The sequence below is a fragment of the Elephas maximus genome, chromosome 2 (genome assembly GCF_024166365.1).
Source record: "Elephas maximus indicus isolate mEleMax1 chromosome 2, mEleMax1 primary haplotype, whole genome shotgun sequence".
Taxonomy (NCBI): domain Eukaryota; kingdom Metazoa; phylum Chordata; class Mammalia; order Proboscidea; family Elephantidae; genus Elephas; species Elephas maximus.
Window position 1 is genome coordinate 212,661,174 of NC_064820.1, and position 27,689 is coordinate 212,688,862.

The 27,689-nt window shown below is 38.0% G+C and overlaps 1 protein-coding gene across 5 annotated transcripts in view; it reads left to right on the top strand.

The window, feature by feature from the left end:
• ULK2 (unc-51 like autophagy activating kinase 2) overlaps window positions 1-27,689 on the top strand; it is a 177,241-nt gene that overhangs the window by 69,233 nt on the left and 80,319 nt on the right. For all 5 annotated transcript variants that reach the window (XR_007516206.1, XR_007516207.1, XR_007516208.1 and 2 more), the window contains 3 exons: window positions 2,255-2,426; window positions 11,265-11,325; window positions 20,444-20,581. Coding sequence is in view for 1 of the 5 variants with exons in the window: in XM_049874618.1 (XP_049730575.1) it covers window positions 2,255-2,426; window positions 11,265-11,325; window positions 20,444-20,581 (371 nt within the window). In the remaining 4 variants the exon portion in view is untranslated. The remainder of the gene's footprint in view (window positions 1-2,254; window positions 2,427-11,264; window positions 11,326-20,443; window positions 20,582-27,689) is intronic.

The window sequence follows — 27,689 nt, forward strand, 5'->3', positions numbered from 1 at the left end:
TGGTTAAGTGCCCAGCTGCTAACTGAAACGTTGTGGTTCGAACCCACTGGCCGTTCTTCAGGAGAAAGATGTGTCCTTCTGCTCCCTTAAAGATTGCAGGCTTGGAATTCCTATGGGGCAATTCTGCTATGTCCTATAGGATCACTGTGAGAGAGAATTGACAACAGTGGGTTTTAGAGCTCGTCCTGTAGGATCACTGTGAGTCAGAATTGACAATAGTGGGTTTTAGAGCTCATCAGAGAGAATCTAGGCTGGAGATAACAAGATTGGAAGTCATCATATAAATGATAGTTGAAGGCATGAGGGTGACAGTGGTCACTAGGGTGAATATAGGAAATGTGAGGAGTAGAGAGTCCAGGGTGGACCCTTGAGGAATTCCATACTTTACCACTTCCCTCTAAGGGGTGAATGAGAGACAGGTACCCCCAAAAGAGTTTGAGCCCCAAAGAGTAGGAGGAAAAAACCAGAGAGAGTGGGATCACCAAATGAAAGAGTGTTAAAAGAATGGTTTGCAGGGTAGATGTAGCAGATAATCAAGTAATGTAGGGATAGAGGAAGTATCCACGGGACTTAGCAATGGGAAGTCACTGTAAATTTAATAAATGCAGTTTTATTGGAGATTTGAAGGCAGAAGGTGAATTATGGTAAATTAAGGGATATATAGGAGGTGAGGAATTTGAGTCAGTGAGGATTAATAATTTCAAGAAAGATTGCTAAGAAGTGAAGAAGAAAGAGAAGCTGATAATTAGTGTCATAGAGATTCGAGATGTGAGAAAATTAAGAATGCTTATATGTGGACAGAAATAAAGCCAGAATAAAGGGAGAGGGTGAAAATATTAGGAGCAGAGGGGAGTTAATCAGGATCCTTGAGGAGGTAGGAGAAAATGGAAGGCAGAGAGCGTAGGTAGAGAGATTCACTTTGAATGAGAGGAGAGGCATCTCTTGTACCGAGATGGGAAGGGAGGACCAGGGTAGTTGTGAATGTAGATCATTTTATAGCAGGGGAAGAAATTAAGAAAGTTCTTGCTGAAACCACTGGAAAGAAATTAGATAGTTGGAATCTCAACTCAACTGCATTATACCTATGTAATATTGGGCAAATTACCTAATTTTCTGAGCTTTGTTTATTTATATGTGAAATGGGATTAGAATAGGACTGTGGAGAAAAATAAAGTTGGATAACAAATGGAAAACTCTTAACAGTGCCTAGGCCATGATCGATACTCAGTAGTGTTAGTCCTTCCATCTCCCCTTCTCTTTATAATCTTTAGGCCTGAGGCCTCATCAAGAACTTATTTATAAGAAGATTTGAGACTGATTTCATTGCACAGTGATTCAGAGGAGCAGTGACAGTGAACTGGCTGCTTAAGGCTTGGGTTTAAAGAGCATTACGTGGTCTTTTTCCTTTTCTTAAATATAAGCAGTGGTTGAACCGGGTGATATGAGAGTGAGCACAATAAGTTAGAAAGTTCATTGTTTTTGAAAACCATTGTGTTAGCAAGACATTCAGTTAGAGTTGTTACTTAGCGTCCTTGAACTAGGCAAATGCCAGAAAATATATAGCTGGGTCTGCTTAAGTATTTGTTTAAATATGTTTATATACTTTCCTATTGTTCCTACCCTGTCTCCCACAGACAAACCACCTCCTCCCCCTAACAAAACAAAAACAAAAAGCACACCCGCACCTGTAAAAGTTTTCCAAACCTTCCTTTCTGTGAGTGTGAACAAATCTCTAGTCTTAACTGCAATTATTTTACCGATTTCACTGTTCTTTTATATAATATGGTCTCCTGCTCTCCTGTTTGTAATGTTTTCTTCATTGTAGCTTTAAAACTCTTTTTGTGTAGGATGTCACTAATTTAAAGTCCCTGTGTTTAATAATTAAATTGAAAAAAAAAATTGAGTGTTTGTTTTGCTAGACCATGAGTTGGAGACTTGAGATATTGGCATGATAAAAACTTAGCCACTCAGACATTTCAGGAAAGGCAAGACTGGACATTCGATAAGTAGATAGTATATTTTTAAGTATCACTTTTGGAAAACATTTTAGAAGTCTTTATGCAAAGGTGCATTTGAACTGTCCTTTTCTAAGGGGAAGATATTCCAAGAGTTTTGTTTTTTTTTTTTTAAACTTTTAGATTGTATTGAACTTTATGCCCACTTTTATGGGGGAAAAAAATCTATTAAAGCTAATGGCTATTCTGATTTGTATTGGATAATCAGGCCACTTTTAATTTTATGTTGTTAATTTTAGTCCCTTCCAGATATGCAGCATATTCAGGAAGAAAACTTATCTTCCCCACCATTGGGTCCTCCCAACTATCTGCAAGTGTCCAAAGATTCTGCCAGTACTAGTAGCAAGAACTCTTCTTGTGACACGGATGACTTTGTTTTGGTTCCACACAACATCTCGTCAGACCACTCATGTGAGAATCTTTTCTACTTGTACACGTTGTATTTCTTAATTTACTAGACTAGCACTTTTTTAATCTTTATTTCACAGTCTTGTTTAGGGCACCTTTTCAAACAGGCATTTTATTTAGTTGTTTAGATTTCCAGAATTATATACTTAACTTTTCTAAGATCTGTTCAGTCATCTTCCATAAAACAGTTTGGATATGAAGTAGATAGAAACATTATAGGAAATGATCTCAAATTACTTGAATTGTAGCTAAACAGAAAGAAGTAGAGAAGCCAGTAGGATGAGCAAAATTAACTTTAAGACAAATTAAAGGAAGAACTAATTTGGGAAAAAACATAAGAGTCAAAGAGTCTTAAAAACAATCTGAGTATCCTTTAGAATATACTTACATAAGTTCAAGAGTGTGCTTCATAAATATATAGGAAGAATTTTTATAAAGGAATGAGAACACATATGTTCTTTGAAATACTAAAGGGTACCAGGAAACCTACAGAAAAGAAAAGTTGGGCAAAACCATTAAAAAGAAGGGACTGTGGCTTGTTTGTGAAGGAATAAGATTAGAAAAACTGGAAATTTGGTTACTTTAAAAATCTAATAGTGAGCATTGACTATGCAGGTATGGATGGTAGGAGAAGTTTATACAGAGGTCTATTTAGTTGTTTGTCAAATACTTATTTTTATTTATTTTAATGTCTTTTTATGGTGGTGCAAATGGTTAAGTGCAGTGCTACTGACCAAAAGATTGGCAGTTCAAACCCACCCAAAGGCACTTTGGAAGAAAGACCTGGTTATCTGCTTCTGAAAAGACACAGCCTTAAAAATTTATGGAGCACAATTCTACCCTGACACAAATGGGGTCACCATGATTCAGAATTGAGTTGACAGCAGCTGTGGGGTTTTTTTTTTTTTGGTTGTTGTTGTTGTTTTTAATGCCAGGCACTGGCTAGTTGTGAAAACTGTATTCCTGAGACTAAAAACCTGCAGGATTTATTGGGGGAGGGAAAACATGGCCATTACAGCAGTAGTATATGGTAGTTTATGATCATTGAGATTGGGAGTTACCTTTAAAAATCATCCAGCACAGGGTTTTATTTCTTTAAAAAAAATAATTAAAACTTTTAAAATTATGAAATATTTTAAACAGAAAACACAGGAGATACTCAAGTTACCCACCATCCTGATTTTTATAATAAGTGTCAATGTTTTGAGATACTGGCTTTGTATTTCTGATGTGTTGAACACTAATGACCAAAGACCAGACAAGTTATCAGATGACATCAAAGACATCATATATGAAGATAGCAAAAAGTCATTAAAAAAACAGGAAAGAGAAAAGACCAAAATAGGTGTCAGAAGAGACTCTGAAACTGGCACTTGAATGTAGTAGAGTAGCTAAAGCAAATGAAAGAAATGACCAAATAAAAGAGCTGAACAGAAGATTTCAAGGGGTGGCTTGGGAAGACAAAGTAAAATATTAAAATGAAATGTGCAAAGACTTGGAGTTAGAAAACCAAAAGGGAAGAACACACTTGACATTTCTCAAGCTGAAAAGAACTGAAGAAAAAATTGAAGCTTCAAGGTGCAGTATTGAAGGATTCTATGGGCAAAATGTTGAACGACCTAGGAAGCATCAAAAGAAGATGGAAGAAATGCACAGAGTCACTGTACCAAAAAGAGCTGGTCGACATTCAGCCATCTCAGGAGGTAGCATATGATCAAGAATGGATGGTACTAAAGGAAGAAGTCCAAACTGCATGGAAGGTGTCAGTGAAAAACAAGGCTCCAGGAATTCATGGAATACCAATTGAGATATTTCAACAAACACATGCAGCGCTAGAGGTGTTCACTCATCTATACCGAGAAATTTGGAAGACAGCTACTGGCCAACCAGTCGGAAGAGATCCATATTCATGTCAGTTCCAAAGAGGGGTGACGCAACAGGATGCAGAAATTATAGAACAATATCATTAATATCACACAGAAGTAAAATTTGCTGAAGATAATTAAAAAATGGTTGCAGCAGTACATTGACAGGGATCTGCCAGAAAGTTAAGCCAGATTCGGAAGAGGACGTGGAATGAGGTATGTCATTGCTGATGCCTGTTGGATTTTGGCTGAAAGCAGAGAATACTAGAAAGATGTTTACCTGTGTTCTGTTGACTATGCAAAGGCATTTGACTGTGTGGATCATAACAAATTATGGCTAACATTGCAAAGAATGGAAATTCCAGAACACTTAATTGTGTTCAGAAAGAACAAGAGGGTACTGCATGGTTTAAAATCAGGAAGGGTGTGTACCAGGGTTGTATCCTTTCACCATACTTACTCAGTCTGTATGCTGAGCAAATAATCCAAGAAGCCAGACTGTATGCAGAAGAATGCAGTATCAGGATTGGAGGAAGACTCATTAACAACCTGCAATATGCAGATGACACAACCCTGCTTGTGGAAAGTGAGAACTTGAAGCACTTACTGATGAAGATCAAAGACTACAGCTTTCAGTATGGATTATACCTCAACATAAAGAAAACAAAAACCCTCACAACTGGACCAATAGCAACATCATGATAAAGGAAGAAAATATTGAAGTTGTCAAGGATTTCATTTTACTTGGATCCACAGTCAACACCTATGGAAGTAGTAGTCAGGAAATCAAATGACGTATTGCATTGAGTAAGTCTGCAAAGACATCTTTAAAGTGTTAAAAGCAACGTCACTTTGAGGACTAAGGTGGGTCTGACCTAAGCCATGGTATTTTCAGTCGTATCATATGCATGTGAAAGCTGGACAATGAATAAGAAAGAACGAAGAAGAATTGATGCCTTTGAATTATGGTGTTGACAAAGAATATTAAGTATACCATGGACTGCCAGAAGAATGAACAAGTCTGTCTTGAAAGAAATGCAGTCAGAATGCTCCTTGGAAGTGAGGATGGTGAGACTTTGTCTCATGTAATTTGGACATGTTATCAGCAGGGACTAGTCCCTGGAGAAGGATATCATGCTTGGTAAAGTGGAGGGTCAGCAAAAGAGAGGAAGACCCTTAACAAGGTGAATTGACACAGTGACTGCAACAATGGGCTCAAACATAGCAACGATTATGAGCATGGCACAGGACCAGGCAGTGTCATACGAAGGGTCGCTATGAGTTGAAACCAACTGGACAGCACCTAACAAAAACAGTAGGTACTACTAAAGTCCCTTTTCCTTTCTATTGTTGCCAGAAGCATATTCTTCCTGTGGATATTTTTGTACTTCTGCATATGCCTGTACCCATATTTAACGTAATTTTACAGTTATTTTGGATGTATTGCGTCTCCCCAAAATAAGTGTTTTAAATCCTAACATTTGTACTTGTGGGTGTAATCCCATAGGGATTAGGGTTTTCTTTATTATGTTAATGAGGCTATATCAGTGTAGGATGTATTTTAAGCCAGTCACATTCAAGATATAAAAGGGGCAGATCAGGTGCAGAGAAGCAAGCAGAGATGAGGGAAGATAAATGCCAGGCCACATGAAGATGGTCAAGGAACTAAGGATCAGAAGCTGAAAAGAGGCAAGAATCTTCTCCCAGAGCCAACAGAAAGAGAAAGCCTTCCCCTAGAGCTGGCACCTTGAATTCGGACTTCTAGCCTCCCATACTGTGAGAATATTAAATTCTGTTTGTTAAAGTGTGGTGTGATGAATCACTTTTGTGCGTCCTTTCTTGCCTTGGTCTTATAACTCCCACCCAAGTAATCAGGTGGGACTGTGCAGATAGGGTAATTGTGGCCCACCAAGGGGATTGATCAGTTTTGCCATCCTGCTGGACTTGAGATGAGCCATCCCAGAGGTGGGAAAAAGAGGATCCCACCATCACCAAGGAGGGAGAGCCAGGCGCAGAGTATGTCCTTTGGACCCAGGATCCCTGTGCCGAGAAGCTCCTGGAACCAGGAGACAGAGAGAGGGAGAGAGAGCTAGCTCTTAACACTGAAGACAATGAGAAGTGGTGGCAGAGAAATGGCAGAGTAGAGACTGGCAGGAGATGACATGGTGGGTTTCCCAGCCCATGAAGTGAGAGGGCTGAGTGTCTTTGGGCAGGAGGCTTGCTGGCATAGTAGGGTGCCTCTGGGCCCTTATCACCTGAGCTAAAAGAGCTTTAACACTTGCCAGAGCAGAACAGAGGATCAGGGCCAGGGAGAAGCCTGCCTGCGAGCATGGCAGAGAAGAGGCTGTCCGGATAGAATAACTGTATCTTGGGCATTCCTGAACCTGAACTGTAACCTGTTACTTCTCTAGTAAACGCTGTAACTGTGAGTATTGTCTGTGAGTTCTGTGTGGCCACTACAGTGAATTACCAAACCCAGCACAGAAGTAGAGAGTACCAAGGGAGAGATGGTTGGTGTCAGAAATAGTAAGTAAAGATGGCAGAGAGAGGAGGCATATCTGACCTCCCCTTCACAGCAATCAGCCTTGGGCTGTTGACCTTGATTCTCCTTCCCCCTTGTGAAGTTAGAGGAGGAAGTCAGACACCACCACACCGTTTTTATGTAAAGCTGGGTCTATTGTAGGTAGGGCCACTATGACTCTACAGCACCTAACAACAACAACAACAGATAAAGACAACAGTTTAAAATATGTGGTATGCAGAATGTTTGCTTCTGCCCATTCACTCATCTAGCTATGTATCTAGTTTATTTATCTTAATATTTTAATTTTTATTGCAGCTGTATCAGTATACCTGTTTTCCAGCTGATCGATACTTGGACTATTTCTGCTTCTTCACTGTTGCAAAATGTGTTGTAACAGATGTCCTTGTGTACATGTGCCAGAACTTCTTCCAAGTGGATACCCTAGATACATACAGCTTCAACTCTATAAATTATGGGTACAAACAAGTTGTAGGCAAGCAATAGTCTCTGCCATGCTGCCTTAGTGTTACAATGGTGTTCTCTGTTTCCTTCTAAAAATTTTATAATTATTTTTTTCATATTTAACTTTACCTGGAATTCACTTTTGTATATAACCCAATTGTTCTGTACTATTTACGAATATTCTGTCCTTTCTCCACTGATACACAATTCCAGATTTGTCATATCAGTTTTCTATATAGGAATGGGTTTGTTTTAGGCTTCTCTATTCTGTTCCATTGGTCTGTTTATCTATAGTAATTCCTAAATTTATGTGTGTCAGTATGTGTGTGTATGTTTGTTGGGGGGAGTTCTACAGTATTCTTCAGAATTGCTGTGGCTAATCTTGGCCTCCCCTCCCCCATATGTAGTTTAATTTCTGCTTGACAAACTGTGCAGAAAACCTTTTGGGAATTTTTATGGGAATTGCATTGACTGTATAGACTATTCAGGAACAGTAGGATCTTTACAGTATCAGATTATCTACTCAGGAATGTGTGTGTATTTCTGTACTTATTTAGGTTTCCTTTAATGTCTTTGATAAATTTTTATACTCTTCTGTATAAAGGACATTCACAGCTTTTGTTTTATTCTAGTTGGCTTTGTTTTTTTTAATTTTGTACAGGCTATAAATCTCTTTTTTCTGCCTTGTTTTTAATTTTTCAAAACTTTTCAAGGTCTTTGTGTTGCCAAATCCTAGGGGTCAATTCTTAGTCCTCATCTTGATGTCTCAACAGCATCTGTCATAGTTGACCATACTATTCAATTATTCAGAATTTGTTAGTGTGCAATATATCATACTTTTAAGATCTTTAAAACACCCGTACAGCTTAAAAGTAATACTTTAACAAACACTTGTGTACTTGCCTTTAATTTTTTTTACCTTTTTTCTCACTGATTTTTTGTCATTTTGTCTTTTGCTCTACTTTTAAGGAAATTTCTTTAACACTTTATTCTAACACTTCTGTTGAGGTTTTCATTTATGCTCTTATATTTTTAATTTTCAGAAGCTCTTTTTTTCCTTCCTTATTTTTGTTTCAGGGTGTAATATTTTGTTTTCTGTGTGAGGATATTAATAATAGTTTATTTTAATTTTTCCCTGCGTAATACATACATATATATTTTATTGCTTTCACTTTTAATTTTTTAAAGCTACTCTTTGTCAAGATCATTGTGCTGCCAAATCCCAGTGGTCATTTCTCAGTCCTCTTTTACTTATATCAGCAGCATTTGCAATAGTTGATCACACCCTTCATTTTCATTTTAATTACTAAATATTTGTTTTTTTTTGGTAGTTTTGTTTTTTCTTTTTCCCCAGTTTTCGACTTTCCTTGAATATCTGAACCCTCCATGTATCTATAATCCATTTTTAACAATTATCAACATATAGCCAGTCTTGTTAAGTATGTCAGTCTAGTACTCAGATTATTTTAAGCAAATTTAAGACATTGTTATTTCATTAATAAATACCTCAGTTACATATTTAAAAAAAGCATTATTCTTTTTATCAAACCTAAAAAGATTATCAGTGCAAAAATTAATATCAAATATCCAGTCCATGTTCAGATTTCTTTAGTTTTCTTATAATTTTTTTGTAGTTTGAAGTATGATTTAAACAAAGTATACACATAGCATTTGGTTGATACGTCTCTAACGTTTTTTAATCTATAGGTTTCTCTCCCTATTTTTTTAGCTTCTTACCATTTGTTGAAGAAACTGGATCATTTGTCCTATAGAATTTCCCACATTCTGGAGGCTTTACGTGATAGTGTCAGTTTAACATGTTTCTCTGTACTTAGGTTTGATGTTTTTGTCAAGAATACTTCAAAGGTGGTACTGTGTATTTCTATTGCATCACATCAGAAAGCCCTAATGTCTCATTGCCTCTTGTGTTGTGATGTTAAGACTGAATTCAGAGATGTTATTAGCCATCCCTGTATTATAAAATTCTGTGTTGGCCTTTCATGTAATACTTTCAGCAGCACTGATGCTTATTATCAAAATCCATTATTCCATTAGAAGTTGCAAAAGATCTATTATTCTATTAACTCTGTTATTCTCTTTTATTAGCTGGAATTCTTTTATAAGGAACTCTCCCATATTTGGTTACCCTAGAGTAACCTTTGTTCTTTTTATTTACTGGTTTTCAGGATAATGAGTTGGTTCCTTAGCATTCTCCAAAGGTAAACAATGAGGGTTTTTTTTTTTTTTAATTATCAATTATGAACTCACATAGTTTTAAAATATTTGATGTTTCAATATGTTGTGATTTTTCTTTTTGATATGTAAATAGTCCCATCTTTGGCAAGTGGGAATCCTTCAAGGGTTTTTGTATTTTATTGATATGACCCTACTAATCATTCATAGCGTCCTTGCTTTCTGGTGTAAACTTATTTCATGCTCATTTTGTGCCTATACAGCCTCAGACCAGCAACCAGTAATTTCTGTACGGAGCCCTAATTACTTTTTATGTGAATTAATATTTAGAGACACAGTCTTGGATGCTAGGGAGCTCATTACCCGTGGCTTGGTCATTGTTGCTAGGTTTTCTCAGTGAACAGAGTTAGGAAATACATACGTATGCAAATATATACATGCATACATATTCTTAAGAAAAAATGATAGCATCAGTTCATACTGATATGCCTATTCAGATTCAGAATTATTACATTTTTATTTAACTTTGATGTTATATTTGTATCTTTCTTGCCAAACTAGAAATCTTTGTTCTTAATAGTATTAACATAATTACTTATTACTTTATTTTGCTGTATCCATCTGTCTATAGTTTCAAAATAATGATACGGTATCAAAATAAGAACACTAATATTACTAAAAACATGATAACTAAAATCCATTTAAAATCTTTTTTGGACCTTTTTGTTCTTAGAATAATCCCATTAGGATTGTTATTAATTATTAAATAGTTAAATGTACAGTCAAATTACAGAGTTTTATGTCACTTGAAATCACTGCCCTCTGATTAAGCTACCAACTTATTACATACTTAAATTCCTTTGTTTCATTTTACACTGATTTCTAGGATTTTTTTTTTTTTTTCATTTTGTTTTACAATTACATATGGTTTCAAACTCAACCTATATACCCTCCATTCCCTTATAGGCAATTCTCTTGAATATAGTTTAGCAGCATCATTTCTTTAACTTCTGAAATTTGTATTATTAGATCAACACTGCTATTTCACATCAACACAATTAATATACCTTTATTAGCTATTTGAAATCACATAGGGCAGTGTGATGTGGTAGATATAACAGTGATAGGGAATGAGGGAGTCCCTGAATTCTGAGCTGTTCTTTAATCCCATATGCAAATGACACAGGGGTAGGTGAACATGGTCTATGGAGTGTGCTACTGTGTGGAAGAAGTGCCGGCTTTCATGACTTCTAGTTAAATAACGCATCTACAACCCAAGGTGAGGAATGTCTGCTTTGTATGTTGTGCGGGAAGATATGTATACTCTAACATATTGAACTAGACTTTTAAGTTGTACAGTTTGCTATAATGTGACATGTGTTCATAAAAATCACTGCAGTGTGCAAAATTGTGTAATAAAAGCCATAGAGTTTATAGGAGAAATAGGATTTAGGGGCATGATACTTAAAAACTTGGTCAATGATACATTAAAAGGAACTTGATAAAAATGGTAGCAAATGTAAATGGTAAAGAAATACATAAATACTACAATAAACATGATACTTTACTTTGAAAACTACTTGAAGTTTGCTTATAAAGTGAACATAAGAGGGTTGCAGCTTGTGAATTCAACTAGGTGCAGTTTTCTGTGTTCACCTGTTTCTCATAAAGTCGCAACACAAGCAAATGCTAAATTTGTGTTTTACTCAAATTATTCCCTAATAATAATATTGGAACAAATTTGGTTTTTAAACAGACAGTCTAACAGAACTGACTGTATTTTTCTTTTTCCTTTAGATGATATGCCAGTGGGAGCTGCTGGCAGACATGCTTCAAATGAGTTCTTGGTGTGTGGAGGGTATGTTTACATAATTTTACTAGTTTTATGAGTAAGGTTATAGAACTTTGTGTTTTTGATTCTTGTTCTTGTTTGCTGTTGCACAATGTATCATTTCTCTTTATGTTTACATAATTTTACTAATTTTGTACATAAGATTGTAGAGCTTTGTGTTCTTGATTCTTGTTTGTTGTTTCACAATGTGTCATTTCTTTTTGAATGTGAAATATTTTAGCAAAGCATGAAGAACAATATAATGATTACCTGGACAGTCATCCTTCTACCTTGTTAGATCCCAACGTTTTGCCTTATTAGCATTTTTGAAAAGAAATAAAATATTGTAAAGCAGTTGAAGCCATGTATATAATATATGTGTGTATGTATATATATTATCCGTAAGCAGTAAGTACTAGTTTGTTTTTTTTTTTTTTTTTTTTGCATGTTTTATATAAGTGGCATGGAGCCCTGGTGGCACAGTGGTTAAGAGCTCGGCTGCTAATCCAAAGATCAGCAGTTTGAATCCACCAGCTGCTCCTTGGAAACCCTATGAGGCAGTTCTACTCTCTCCCAAAGGTCCGCTATGAGTCAGATTTGACTTGATGGCAGTGGGTTTGATTTTGGTTTATGTAAGTGGCATTACATGTATTATTTTCCAAAAATGTTTTTCACTCAACAAGAAGAGTTAAAGGGCTAAAATGATTTTAAATGTTCTGGGCTGCAGTGGTGAAGAAAGTAAGGGAAAGTAGACTTAGGAGATATGTGAATATAGTAAGATACAGGCTTTCTCTGGGTTTTTTGTTTAATTTTTTATTTTGTCTTGGTACCAAAGATATTTGTGAAGAGATGGGTACTAGTCAGCTTTTGATAGGTTAATGCTGTGGTAACAAGCAACACCAAAACTTCAGTGGCTATAACAGCAAGGGCTTATTTCTCACTCATGTTACAGTTAGCTGTGGATCACCTGTGACTGCTTCATCTTTGTCATGGGATGCAAGTTAAAAGAGCAACTCCTATTTTGGACATGCCATTTTCAGGGCAGAAGGAAAAAGAGTGATGGAAGGACTCTGTAATGATGCTTAATGTTTCTGTTCTGCCATCACTTTTTTCCCTCTGCTCTGAGAACAGTATGTCCCAAGTAGGAGCTGCTCTTTCAGTCTGGATCCCAGCGTGAAGACAAGTGAAGGGGTTGTGGCAGGAAGTGCACCAGAGACTGTAGAGATGGGTGCAGAGAGAGGTAGTGAATGTTTTGAATATGTAATACACTCTAGCTGAAGATATTAAGTATGAGTAAAAACAAATATGGAAAGAATATTAAAAGTTACACTGTATACAAAATTAAAATGGTTTGATGCAAGTGAAAGGCATATTCTTTGTGAAACCAGTAGGATTTTGTATCTCCATATTCCAATGACTGTCATCTCATATGACAATCTCTGTAATTTTAATGGTGGCATGTTTAATTATTTCCTTAGAACCTCACTGTTTTAGTCATCTACTGCTGCTATAACAGAAATGCCACAAATGGGTGGCTTTAACAAACAAATTTATTTTCTCACAGTTTAGGAGGCTAGAAGTTTGAATTCAGGGTGCCAGCTCTAGGGGAAGCCTTTTTCTTATGGTTCTGGAGGAAGGTCCTTGTCTCTTGAGCTTCTGCTCCTGGGAGATCGTCATGTGGCTTGGCATCTCTCTTTCCCATCTCTGCTTCCTTACTTGTTTGATTTCACTTATATTTCAAAAGAGATTGATTTGAAATACACCCTAAACTAATACTGTCTCCTTAATATAACAAAGAAAACCCATTCCCAAATGGAATTATAACCACAGGTATAGGGGTTAGGATTTACAACATATTTTGGGTGGGGAGAGAGGGGGTACAATTCAATCCATAACACTCACTTTTATTGCAATTGCTTAAAAATTTTTTGTTATTTTGAAATGAGTGATTTTTTCATTTAGGGGTCAGAAATTTTCTTAGAAAACCTAGTTCCAGTCTTACAATAAAAAAAAAAAAATGTATTAGGACAGTAAAATTCAGGATATGGAAATTTACTTTCTAGCAACTATTGGGGAACACATATGTTGAGGAAAGTGTATGTACATGTTGTAAAATGTTAACTAAGCCTATAAAGTCTTAGGACCTGAATGAGGTTTTTGGCCCACAGTGCTCTGACATTAAAAAAAAAAAAACATTACTGGGCACAAATTTGCAGTTTTGGTCTACCATTGCAAGAGAAGCGTAATATTGCTGATCTTACAGTGTAGTATAAAAATAGATACTGTTGTGAGTCACACTTACTAAATGGATCTAGTTTTTTTTTTTTAAGATATATTAGTAGTAGTAGTACCTTCTCCTTTGAGGTTTTCATTTCATCTGGCTCCGAAATGGGTGTAGAAAGATGTGCTTGTGCTTTTTCTTGGCTTTATTGATGAGTTTACTCACTTTCGAGTGAACACTAGTTGGATTTTACATGCTTACTAGGTTACTCATGAATGTTTACCAGGTACTCATGGAATCTTGCTGAACTGCTTTTTAACAGTGTTGATGCATCTTAGCACTCTGATGGCATTTTTTATAGGAAGAACAAAATAAAATGCTATGAAAGACACTCCAAATTGGAGTTGGGAATTTTGGAACTATGTGGTATTTATAGAAATACCTACAGTTCTGTTTGTTAAGTAATTCTGTGCAAACAACTTAATGATTTTAGTCTGTAATAGTGGCAGGAGTTTGCAGAGTATCTGAGAGATGCTGCTGTGTTTCCTTCAAAAATTCAACATATTTCAGGGCATTCCTTTGGGTTTGTAGTGACACCCTGTGCACAATTTGAGAACATGAGAGTAAGCAAATCTTGTATAAACTTTTTTCTGTTTATATGAGAACTTGCCTTTCTTTGAGGGCATGTTTTAAATATGGGAGCTGTGTATTTTCAGGTTTTTACTTTTTTTTGTTTGCCTCCCTTTCTCATCTTGAGTCATCTTTGGCTCTTTTTACAGCTGCTCTCTTCCTGTGGTCTAATTCTGTGACTTTTCTTTCCTTCGCTGATGAGTGCATTTTCACCTGAAGAAGCACTTCTTTGCAATAGTTCCTTCACCACGCATCTGACAGTCTGCAGTACATGCAGAGAGTATGAGATCCATTCCTGTGCACCCAGACAAAAAGTAGGCACACACATAAGATTTATGTATCAGAATTTTAAAGACTGGGTGTTGCTAGGTGGTAACGGAGGCCAATTATATACCAGTCCGTGGTGACTGAGGGTCCACCTTTTTTTGAGTAGATTGGTATTTTCTGATGGCCTTCTTCCACAGCCACTTGTTTGGACACACAGCTGTGGGCCTGTACAGCAGGCCAGGTCTTTATTCTCTGCTGCTGATTTGGCCTGTGGGTAATCGATAGTTTGTCCCTCAGCTGGCTCCTCATCTCTTGTCACAACTCTGTGAGCATGAACTCACAGCTGTGGCTAGGCAGTTGGGTGCGAGGATCGGGCTTCATGGAAATCTCGTATGCATAGATTCTTCTCTCTTCTCCCCGTCTGTCCTTGGTGTTACATCCTAACCATCTTGAGCACTAGTTAATGTCTTGGTATTTACTCATGAAGTCTTCGCGAAATAAAAAGGACACAACTAGAGATCTTCTGGTATAGAGATTGTGAATTTGAAGAAACAGTCATGCAATCACATAGTCTTTTATTTGTCCTTTTGCATTTGTGTCTTCCTCTTAGCACTCATGGGAATGGACATAATTACACGTGACTGTTACTGTGTGGTCAGACTGCTTAGTCCTCCTGTTATTCCGTGTAGGATAAAGATGACTTTCCATATAGAGAATCTCCTGAACTGTGTAACCTAGTTGGGATGGGGAGGATTTGCTGGAGACTTAGGACATACGTGGACCTTCCCTCTTCTCACCTTGAACTCAAGGAGTTGGGTGATGGTCAGATATTGGTGTTTGTCATGTATTGAATTGTGTCCCCCAGAAATATGTGGCAACTTGGTTAGGCCATGATTCCCAGTATTGTGTGGTTTTTCTCCATTTTGTGATTGTAATTTTATGTTGACAGGATTAGGGTGGGATTGTAACACAACCCTTACTCAAGTCACCTCCCTGATCCAGTGTAAAGGGAGTTTGCTGGGTTGTGACCTGTACCATTTTTTATCTCTCAAGAGTTAAAAAGGAAGCAAGCAGAGAGGTGGGGTCCTCATACCACCAAGAAAGCAGCATCAGGAGCAGAGCATGTCCTTTGGACCAGCGGTCCCTGCTCCTGAGAAGCTCCTCAACCAGGGGAAGATTGAGGACAAAGACCTTCCTCCAGAGGTGACAGAGAGAGAAAGCCTTCCCTTGGAGCTCATGCCCTAAATTTGGACTTTTAGCCTACTTTACCGTGAAGAAATATATTTCTCTTTGTTAAAGCCATCCACTTGTGGTATTTCTCTTATAGCAGCACTAGATAACTAAGACAGTGTTAATATAAAGCTAGACAGAAGAGTGACTGCAGTGGTCTTAGCTAGCTGGGTATCTGGGAATTTGTTCAGGGAAGACTTTCTAGACTCTGAGCAAGCTTGCTTGCTTGCAAGTCCTGTCTGGGGACTCTGTGTCATGGATTGAATTGTGTCCCCCAAAAATGTCTGTCAACTTGGCTGGGCCATGATTCCCAATATTGTGTGATTGCCCACCATTTTGTCATCTGATGTGATTTTCCTTTGTGTTGTAAATATTATCTCCGTGATGTTGATGATAGGATTAGTGGCAGTTATGTTAAGGAGACAGGACTCAATTTACAAGATTAGATTGTGTCTTAAGTCAGTCTCTTTTGAGATATAAAAGAGAGAAGTGAACAGAGAGACATGTGGACCTCATACCACCAAGAAAGCAGCACTGGGAGCAGAGTGCGTCCTTTGGACCTGCAGTTCCTACGCTTAGAAGCTCCTAGACCGGGGAAGATAGATGCCAAGGACCTTCCTTCAGAGCTGACAGAGAGAGAAGGCCTCCCCCTGGAGCTGGTGCCCTGAATTCAGACTTACAGCCTCCTAGACTGTGAGAAAACAGATGTCTGTTTGTTAAAGCCATCCAGTTGTGGTATTTCTGTTGTAGCAACAGAACAAATAGATAACTAAGACACTTTGAATCAAGATTTGCCTAATACCTGCTATGGCTGTTCATCTTTCAAGATGCTGGTGGGAGGAGTAACCATAGCCACTGGGGAATCCAGCCAGTTGCTTGGAATTCCCAGAGGGAGTTGCTTTGAATTATGAGGTGGCTAAATTTATTTCTTGTTGTTAGCTGCTGTCAAGTTAGCCCCCAACTCATGAGGACTCCATGCCATGCACAACAGAATGAAATGCTGTCCGTTCCTGCATCATCTCCATGATCAGTTATAGATCAAACCATTGTGATCCATAGGGTTTTCAGTGGCTGATTTTTGAAAGTAAATTGCGAGGCCTTTCTCCCTGTTCCATCTTAGCCTGGAAGCTCTGCTGAAACCTGTTCAGTATCACAGCAACACCCAGGCCTCCACTGGTAGGCAGGTGGCGGCTGTGCATAAGCTGCATTGGCTGGGAATCAAGCCCGAGTCCCCTGCGTGGAAGGCAGAAATTCTACCACTGAGTCACCAGTGTCCCCTAGTTTACTTCTTAGGGTACCTTTATCTAGCTTCTTATCAGGGGATCTCCTGCGGTACAGCCTCTGTGCCTCCCATCCAGATTGCCCAAGTGAAGGCCTTGGGCCCAGAGCATCTCTGTTGAGGAGGCTGAGAATTGGGTCTCTCACTATTTCTTAGTCCCTTTTCCTTATGAGGGCGCAGTTCTGAGCATACAGTAACTTTCTGTGTCTCTTGGACATGTGTGGGCACCATATGGCACTTGGGCAATCCCACTTCTCTGTATCTCTTCCCAGCAGGGAGGGAACGGGGTCTCTCAGCTATGGTACTAGCCATATGTGGGTTGATCCTGCTGACCATGGAAGATTGGTGCCCACCAGTGAAGGTCATCTTGCTCTGTCTCCTCTGTGTGAGTAAAGCATTTCTCATACACTTTAGAGCGTGTGTGTGGTCTTTTCTTGGCAACGTCCAACCTTGGCATGACAATTTTTTGTGTGTGTGTGTGCTTTAAGTGAAAGTTTACAGCTTAAGTTAGTTTCTCATACAAAAGTGTATACACGCTTTGTTTTGTGACCCTAGTTAAAAATACTATCCGTATAATATATCAGCACCCTCCTGCTTTCCACCCTGGATTTCCCATGTCCATTCAACGAGCTCCTGTCCCTTTCTGCCTTCTTATCTTGCCTCTGAACAGAAGCGGCTCATTTAGTCTCATGTATCTACTTGAACTAAGAAATACACTCTTGACGAGTATCATTTTATGTCTTGTAGTCCCGTCTAGGAAACCCTGGTGGCGTAGTGGTTAAGTGCTACAGCTGCTAACCAAGAGGTTGGCAGTTCACATCCGCGAGGCGCTCCTTGGAAACTCTATGGGGCAGTTCTACTCTGTCCTATAGGGTCTCTATGAGTCGGAATCGACTCAACGGCAGTGGGTTTTTTTTTTTGGTTTAGTCCCGTCTAATCTTTGTCTGAAGAGTTGGCTCCAGGAATGGTTTTATTTCTGGGTTAACAGAGTCCGGGGGCCATGTCTTCTGGGGTTCCTCCAGTCTCAGTGGCATGACACTTCTTAACTTTCCTTTTGTCATTAACAAGTACCAGAAAAATATCAGAACTTAACAATACGTAAGTTAAAAAAAAGTTCCCTGATGTGCTTGTTTTATTTATTCATTAAATTGAAACATTAGAAAAATGGTTATTTGTACATTTTCATTCTGGTACTTGATGGCTTTGCTGGTGGATATATTATTGAGGAATTTAGGCTGTTAGGTCTGTGCAGTATACTAGGTTGTAGGCACCAGAGTTGCTAAGTGAAGTCTTGTAAAAGTATTTAGTTTTCAATGGTATGTGTTTTGTTTGTTTTCTGTTTTCAGGATGTAGATAAGCTCAAGAATCAGATGTATAGATACTAAAAACTTAAATCGTATTTAAGAGATACTTAATGGAACTATCTAAGTGGAAAAAAATGTAAAACGTAGAGCTTATGGAAGCACACTAAATGGTATATCAGTTAAGAATTCCATACCCATTGCCTTCGAGTCTATACTGACCCATAGCAACCCTATCAGACAGAGTAGAACTGCCCCATAGAGTTTCCAAGGCTGTAAATTTCTAAAGTCTATGGAAGCAGACTGCCACTTTTTCCTCCTGTGTAGCATCTGGTGGGTTCGAACCACTGACTTTGCAGTTAGAAGATGAGTGCTTAAACACTGTGCCACCAGGACTCTTGGCTATAAACAATAAGGTCCTGAACAACAGTGTGCTTGAACACTGAAGGTTTAGTTTTTTCACATCAAGAGAAGTTGACAAAGCAGTTGTTGCCTTTGTTTCTATCGGTAAGGAAGTTAAGTCACTCTAATTCTCTTGGCCTTTTCTTCATGATTCCAAGCTAGCTTCTGAAACCATATTAAGTATACCCACATTCTGTGCAGGGAGAAGGAGGGAAAATGCATAGATGACTTCCACTTAAAACTCATTGACCAGAAAGATATATGGCTACCCCTGGGCTGCAAGAGAGTCTGGAATATATAGTAATTTAACTGGGTACATCACTAAACCAAAAAAAAAAAAAATCCAGTCAGTTGCTATCAAGTAGATTCTGGTTCATGGAGACCCCATGTGTTTAAGTAGAACTGTGCACCATAGGGTTTTCAATGGTTGTGATCAGAAGTAGATCACCAGCCTTTCTTCCAAGGTGCTTCTAGGTGGATTTGAATTGCCAGCCTTTTGGTCAGCAGCCAATTGCTTATTATTTGTGCCACCAAGGGACTTCACTACCACCAATAAAATTTGAGTTCTCTTAGTAAAAAATCAGTGAGTGAATGGATAGTGGGAAGGCAACTATCATCTCTCCTAGAAATAAGTGTTTAAATATAAAATAGTGTTTCAGAAGGAGCAAATGGTTGTGTTTGAGATACTTAATAGAACTATCTAAGTGGAAAAAGTATAAAATATAGAGTTTATAGAAGCACACTAAACGGTATATCAGTTAAGAATTCCATACCCATTGCCTTCGAGTCACTACTGACCCATAGCAGCCCTATCAGACAGAGCAGCTGCTTGACATGCTGTGTTGGCAACCGAAAGACCGGGGGTTTGAGTATACCCAGAAGTGCTTCAGAAGAAAGGTCTGATGATCTGCTTCCAAAAAATCAGGCATTAAAAACCCAATGCAGCACAGTTCTTCTCTGACACATATAATGTCACCATGAGTGGGCAACTGGTTAATGATTCAAAAAGTCCTACAGTGACACTTTAGAAGGTAACCATAATGTTTGGATGACTGTATAATCTCTTTTTATATCTGTAATGTCGTAAATGGGAAAAAGTGGGAGATTCATGTGGCTTTCTTAGAATTATAAGAGGACAGAAGAATGGAAGATCATCTATCATCTCTCTTAAGGCCCAGTATTGCCCCTCATATGTTTCAAGATATGTTGTAAATTGACTTGAAAATCATCTAGGGACATATTTCTGAATTTGTGAAAAACAAAGAAAGAAGCTTAATAAAGCCAAATCATAACACTTCAGATCAGCTATATACTTTGAGACTTGCACAATGTGTTTTCAATCTTCATAAAGTCAGAGTTCCTTGGGAATGCTTACTGTATTCATAACTTTTGTAAACATTCCAGTCATCTTTGCTCTGAACTTCCTGTTCTTTTACCCAGTGTATTTTCCTAGAAATATTTTTCTGTCACATAGTAAATGAATAGCAGAATGCAGGTGGATGAAACTGAGTTTTGCTAATCTGCAGACTTTTTCTGTTGTAGAGGAACTTTTTTGCAGTTCTTGTTCCAATTCTTAGTCCTCAATATGCATATGAATGCCAGAAGAATTCCTTAAATGACAGATGTGGTTTTTTGGCTTTATTTATTTATTCATTCATTCATGCACTTACTTAACTTAACAAGATCGTTTCTTCACATACGGAAGTGATCATCTGTCTTCTTCTAGAATTTTCTCTAAATATTACCAGTGGGTCACATGAAAGAAAAAGGGCCTTACTGATACTTCTTTTCTTTTTTAATAAATTATGGTTGCAGGCAGTGTCAGCCTACTGTGTCACCTCACAGTGAAACAGCTCCAATTCCAGTTCCTACTCAGATAAGGAATTACCAGCGCATAGAACAGAATCTGACATCTACCGCCAGCTCTGGCGCAAATCTACCTGGTTCTCCAAGGTAAGCCAGTACTTTTTCTCCTTTTTTATTCTTTTTCTGTTCATTAAAAAATTGTTTTTGTTGTTACTGAAAGGCTTGTTATTTTCCAGGGAAGACTTAGTCTCTTAGAGGTAAGGCATTGTACAAAACTGAGTAATGAAAAAAAGCTTCATAATGAATATACTAAAATAATGTTTAAGCATGGCAGGATAATATATGATGCCCTGTATATATTTGTCCATAAGTGTAATAACTATTAAGAATTGAAGGAAGAACTTGTTCAAAAATGAAATGTCATTAGTTGTAGTAGGTTATTTACGTATTTTTATTTCTTATGTATCCTGAGATAGTAGTAAAGTAATAACAAAGGTATAAATCCAAAAAGATAAGTAAAATAAGAATAGATGTTTAGTTGGTGAGGAAGCTCTATTAATTTCTGGAAAACAGAGAATGAAAGAGGACTGTCTGTTTTAGCAGGGCAGATAAAAGTATGTGCAGTCAGAGATTCTGAAAAAAGGAGAATCACTATGCCCCCTGCTAGCTGCAGAGAAGCTTACATCTCAGAGAACTAAGAACGGAGGAGTGGAAGTAAGGCGTAAAGCTAAAAACAGCCTGAACCTGGAGGAAATAACAAGAATGGAAAGAAAAGGAGAAAGCATAAAAAAATTAGTGTCCTTGGAGATACAGCTACCACCAAGACTGTCAGTTTGTTGTACTGTGGTGGCTTACATGTTGCTGTGATGCTGGAAGCTATGCCATTGGTATTTCAAATACTAGCAGGATCACCCATGGTGGACAGGTTGCAGTGGAGCTTCCAGCCTAAGACAGACTAAGAAGAAAAGCCTCAAGGATCTATGAAAACCCTATGGGTCACAGCAGGATATTGTCCACAACATTAGATTGTCCAATATAGTGCTGGAAGATGAGCCCTCTAGGTTGGATGGCACTGAAAATACACAGTGGCTGCAACAGTGGCCTCAAGCATACCAAAGACCGTGAAGATGGCACAGGACTGGGCACTGTTTCATTCTTTTGTACATGGAGTTGCCATGAGTCAGAGCCGAATTGACAGCATCAAGCAACAACAGCACCAGAGATAAGATACTGCATCCATAAAGTAAGAATGAAATGCTATTGAAAATGAACAATCAGAAAATTAAAAGGACCTTTTTCACATTAAAAACATAATAGTGGAAATAAATAAAAAGAAGGGTTAGAAGATAAAGTTGAAGTATCTTAAAAAGAAAATTAAAATAATAAAGATGGAAAATATGAAAAAAAAAATTCTTCAAGGATTAATTGATATAGGCATTCCAGAAAGAAAGAACAGATAAAATGGTGAGGAAGAAAAATTCCAGGAAATAATCATGTGGCTATAGTACCTATTTTTTTAAAGAAAAAACCAACTTGTCAGTATATTATAATGAAATTTCAGAAAAGAACAGGAATAAACACAGAGACCTAAAACCTGCAAGAGGGCAAAAACAGTCATACAGGAAGATTCAGGGTAGCATTAAAGTTAATCAGCAGAATGCCAGATGTTAGAAGATAGCTGAATAATGCCTTAAACATCAGCAAAAACAAAATTACTTCAAGCTAAGGCAGTGTGAAGAGGTTGGCAAATTTTCTCCACAAAAATCAGGTATAAAACTAGACAATATTGTCAATACAACGATTTTAGGGCTCTAGAAATAGACCAGAGGCAGACTACAAATTGAAAAGTGTTTATTCTTGAAATAGTACTAGTGCTTTGATGATTTGGGAAAGAACAATGAGAGACTATTCTCCTTACCTTGTGGCTGCTGTCTTCACCCTGCCCTACCCCCATGTGGATTAATGAGAATGGTAATTTCACCAATATGGGGATGGCCATGAAAACAAGCTTCAAGAGGCAAACTCAATAGGAAATGAATGGGAGAAACATGCAGCTTTGTTAGCCTGAGATTGCATTTCTAATTGGATGACTGGTGGACCAGCCAGAAATTTAATGTGGAGGCCCTGTGTGTAAGAGAATGACAGGAGGGCTAGATAAGCTCTCCACAAATCCCCTGAATGAATGGGCAACTGTGCACATATATAGGGGAGACCTGAGAAAAGATCTGAGGAAGTAAAAGCCAAGAGAGACTTGAGCACTGGCTGGGTTCCTACTCAGATTAATTTGCAGAGGCTGGAAACATTATGGGATAGTGGTGTCTTTACACAATGCCTGTACACATCATTGGGTGACTGCTGAACTATGCACACACAGGGTATACCTCCCAAGAAGGTGGTGTTTTGTTGTGTGCCGTCGAGTCAATTCTGATTCATAGCAACCCCATCTGAAGGTAGGGGTTCTTAAAAATAATAATGAAAAATACTGAGCAGAAATATCAGTAGACATATAGCATGGGGGAGTCAGATCACACAACTAAAGTCCAGGCAAATTACTAAAAGAAAAAAAAAAATTTAAGTCAGAATTAGTATGTTATCTAAAATTTCTAGTTTTCAATAAAGAAGAGACTTATAAACAAACAGGAAAATGTGATCCATAATCAAAGAAAAAGTAGTCAGTAGAAACTGGCTCTGAGTGAGCCCAGATGTCAGAGTTAGCAAACAAGAACTTCAAAGCAGATGTTATAAATATGTTCAGAGAGTTAAAAGCAACATATGGTGACAATGACTCTACAAATAGGAAACTCAGTAGAGAAACTGAGGCTATAAGAAAGAACCAAATGGAAATTCTAAGGTGGAAGAGTACAGTAACCAAAATGGGATTTACAGGCCTGTTATGAATTGAATTGTGTCCTCCAAAATGTGTGTCAGCTTGGCGAGGCCACGATTCCCAGTGTTGTACAGCTGTCCTCCATTGTGTTATCTGCTGTGATTTTCCTGTGTGTTATAAATCCTAACCTCCATGATGTTAATGAGGCAGGATTAGAGACAGTTATGTTGATGAGGCAGGACACAATCTGCAGGATTAAGTTGTATCTTGAGTCAGTCTCTTTTGAGATATAAAAGAGAAAAGTGATCAGAGTTACAGAGGGACTTCCTACCACCAAGAATGAAGAACCAGGAGGGGAGTGCATCCTTTGCACTTGGGGTCCCTGTGCTGAGAAGCTCCTAGAGCAGGGGAAGACTGATGACAAGGACCTTCCCCCAGAACCAGTAAAGAGAGCCTTCCCGTGGAACTGGCACCCTGAATTCAGACTTCTGGCCTCCTAAACTGTGAGAGAATAAATTTCTGTTTGTTAAAGCCATCCACTTTTGGTATTTCTGTTAAAGCAGCACTAGATGACTAAGACAAGGCCCAAGAATGTTACTGAAGCCCAAATAGGGTAAACACAAATATCCACATGTAGGTTCATCACAATCAAATTACTCAAAGACAAAGACGAAGAGAAAAAAAAAAAAATCTTGAAAATTGCAAAAGAAAAAACCGCTTTTTATGTATAGAGGAGTTCCTGGATGGCATGAATGGTTAAGCACTCGACTACTATCCAAAAGGTTGATGGTTCTAACCCACTTAGAGGTACCTGAGAAGACAGGCCTGGCGATCTGATTTTGAAAGGTCACTGCCTTGAAAACACTATGGAGTAGTTCTACTCTGTGCACGTGGGATTGCCATGAGTCAGAATCAACTCAGTGGCATCTAACAACAGCAGCATGTATAGAACAACAACAAAATTACTAACCGATGGCTTCTCATCATAAACTATGGAGGTGAGAGGTAGTGGGCGTAGGTAGTGGACATAGTCAAAGTGCTGAAAGAAAAAAAGGAACAGCCTAAGAACAAGAATTCTAAATCCAGAGAAACAGTTCTTTGAAGATGAAGGTGAAATAAAAGACATTCCCAGATGAACAAAAACTGGAAGAATTTCTTGCTAGCAGACATGCCCTACAAAAGCTCTAAGGGAAACCCTTCAAGCTGAAAGGAAGTAACACTGGGTAGTAACTTGAATCCACAGGAAGGACTGGAGACCACTGGAAATAGTAAATATGTGGATAAATACACAAGACTGTGTGCATGTGTGTGAATACATACATGTATGTACATATATATACACAGACATACATGCACGTGTATAGACCAAAACCAATCCCGGTGCCTTCGAGTCGATTCCAACTCATAGCGACCCTATAGGACAGGGTAGAACTGCCCCATAGAGTTTCCAAGGAGCACCTGGCGGATTCGAACTGCCGACCCTTTGGTTAGCAGCCATAGCACTTAACCACTACGCCACCAGGGTTTCCTGCATGTGTATATATACGTATATATCTTAATTTTTTTCAATTGCTTAAAGCAGTAGCTAACGATGTGTTGTTAGGTTTTTAACATATATGGATGTAATATATAGACAATAGTACAAATGAAGTATGAAAAAATGGAACTATATTGAGCAAAGTTGCTATGTTTTACTGGGATTAAGTCAGTATTAATCTGAAACAGATAGCGATAAATTAAGATGCATATTACATTCCTAGAACAACCATTAAGAAAATAACTTTAAAAAAAAAAAAGCTAAAATATCAACAAAAACCCATTGCCACCAAGTCAATTCCAATTCATAGCAACTCTATAGGACAGAGTACAACCGCCCTGTAGAGTTTCCAAGGAGCACCTGGTGAATTCAAACTGCCAGCCTTTTGGTTAGCAGCTATGGCACTTAACCACTCCACCACCAGGGTTTCAAAAAAGAAAATAACATACTAAAAAATCTTCTTCACACACAGAAAGCAATAATACAGTAACAGAGGAGCCAAAAAGACTTGAGACATGTAGAGAACAAATAGCAAATACCAGACAAAAATTCCAACATGTCAGTGTTGTGGCCATCCAGTTGATTCTGACTCGTAGTAGCATTAAATGTGAATAAGCTAAACATTGCATTCAAATGGCAAAGTTTCTCAGATTGCGTACAAAAGCAGTATCCAAATATATACAGTCGACAAAAGGCACACTTTAGATTTGAAGATGTAAATGATTGAAAGTGAAAGGATGGAAAAAGATATTCCAAGCAGGAGAGTGGTAAGTAGATACTCCAGGATGACAGCCGTGGAGAAGGCCTTGGAAATAACCAGATTGGAACAGGACAGAGGAGGAGCTTCAGAGAAGTGTTTCCAGAAAAAAAAAGGGGGGACTTGGAGAGACTCTGTGGTATGATAGAGTCATACCAGAAAATAATAAATGTAGGTAGTTGGCAGATCTGAGGGGAATATTTTACCAAAATAAAGTTAGCATGGGGTGCTTTTGAAGGGACGGAGTGGCTGGCAAATAAATGCGGAGGCACACGTTATTTGTGTAAAAGACATGGTACCTCCATAGTTTTAAATATGCCTCTGATACTGTTTATAAAATTATCAATTGGAAGTATTACCTGTTCACTTTCTGTATGATAGATGAAAATTTAGCTCTTGTTCCAATTTTTTGAGGAAGACTCCTTCACAACCTGTTATGCGGATGACAGAACCTTGCTTGCTGAAAGTGAAGAGAACTTGAAGCACTTACTGATGAAGATCAAAGATCACAGCCTTCAGTATGAATTAGACCTCAACATAAAACAGAAATCCTCACAACTGGACCAATAAGCAACATCATGATAAATGGAGAAAAGATTGAAGTTGTCAAGAATTACTTTGCAGTCAATGCCCATGGAAGCAGCAATTAAGAAATCAAATGATGCCTTGTACTGAGCAGATTTGCTGCAAAAGACATATTTAAAGTGTTGAAAAGCGAAGATGTCATCTTGAAGACTAAGGTGTGCCTGACCCAAGCCATGGTATTTTCAGTTGCTTCATATGCACGTGAAATCTGGATGATGAATAAGGAAGACTGAAGAAGAATTGACGCCTTTGAACCGTGGTGTTAACGAAGAATTTTGAATATACCATGGACTGCCAAAAGAACGAACAAATCTGTCTTGGAAGAAGTACAACCCGAATGCTCCTTAGAAGCAAGGATGTCAAGACTACGTCTCACATACTTTGGACGTGTTACTAGGAGAGATCAGTCCCTGGAGGAGGACATCGTGTTTGGTAAAGTAGGGGGGCAGCGAAAAAGAGGAAGACCCTCAACGAGATGGATTGACACAGTGGCTGCGACAATGGGCTCAAACATAATGATTTTGAGGATGGCGCAGGACTGGGCAGTATTTCCTTCTGTTGTGCATGGGGTTGCTATGAGTTGGAACTGACTCGATGGCACCTAACAACAGCAGTGCCAATTCCCGCTCCACTCTCATCCTCTCACTAAAGTTATTGCCCTGTCATCATTGAAATCTATAGTTGAGATTTAGATGTGTAAATGTTTATGACCGTGCCAGGTAATATTTTATGAACAATAGGACTGGGGCAGTACAAGAAGTGTATTACAGGGGGCTGTTGATTTTTCCATTACAGGTCACAGTCATTTCTATCTGAAACCCCTGGTGCTCGATAGGTTTCAGAAATGAGAATTTCTCAGATTTTAGAAAGGGATATAATATGCAATATATGTCATGGAATACCTCCAGTGGAGGCAAAGCCATTCATTCATTTTCAGTATGAATATTCACACTAAAGGGATAAAAATTAAAATGGCTTACTTAGTTTAGGACAGACTTAACTACAAGTGAATTCAAGTCTTGTCAGATTTTGTCACCAAAAGATTAATGAAAAGACCTTTGAATTTTAAAGCTTTTTTCATTTCAGGTTTGCAAACAAGGGATTATGGACTTATTTAACCATTGTAGTGCTATTTTGTTTTTAAATTATGTGTATACATTAACTTGGGTAGAAAGTAACAGTATAACAGTATTTTTTTTTTCAGTGAAAAAAATAAACACCAGTTATTCTTCTCTTAAATCCCTTACAGTGTATTAAAAAAAAAAAAAAAAAATTTTTTTTTTTATTGTGTATTAGGTGAAAGTTTACAGAGAAAATGGATTTCCCATTTGATAGTTTTTCATGACACTGGTTTCATTCCCCACAGTGTGTCAGCACTCTCTTCCCTTACAGCACATTTTATAACTCTGGGTATATGGTGAGTGTTCAGTATGTACATGTTGATTGATCCAAGAATCCTAAAAGAGAATGATTAAATATTTCACTAGGGTGAGAGTTTAACTCTCATCCTGGCATAATATACTAATTAGCTGAAAGCTGCTGGACATCA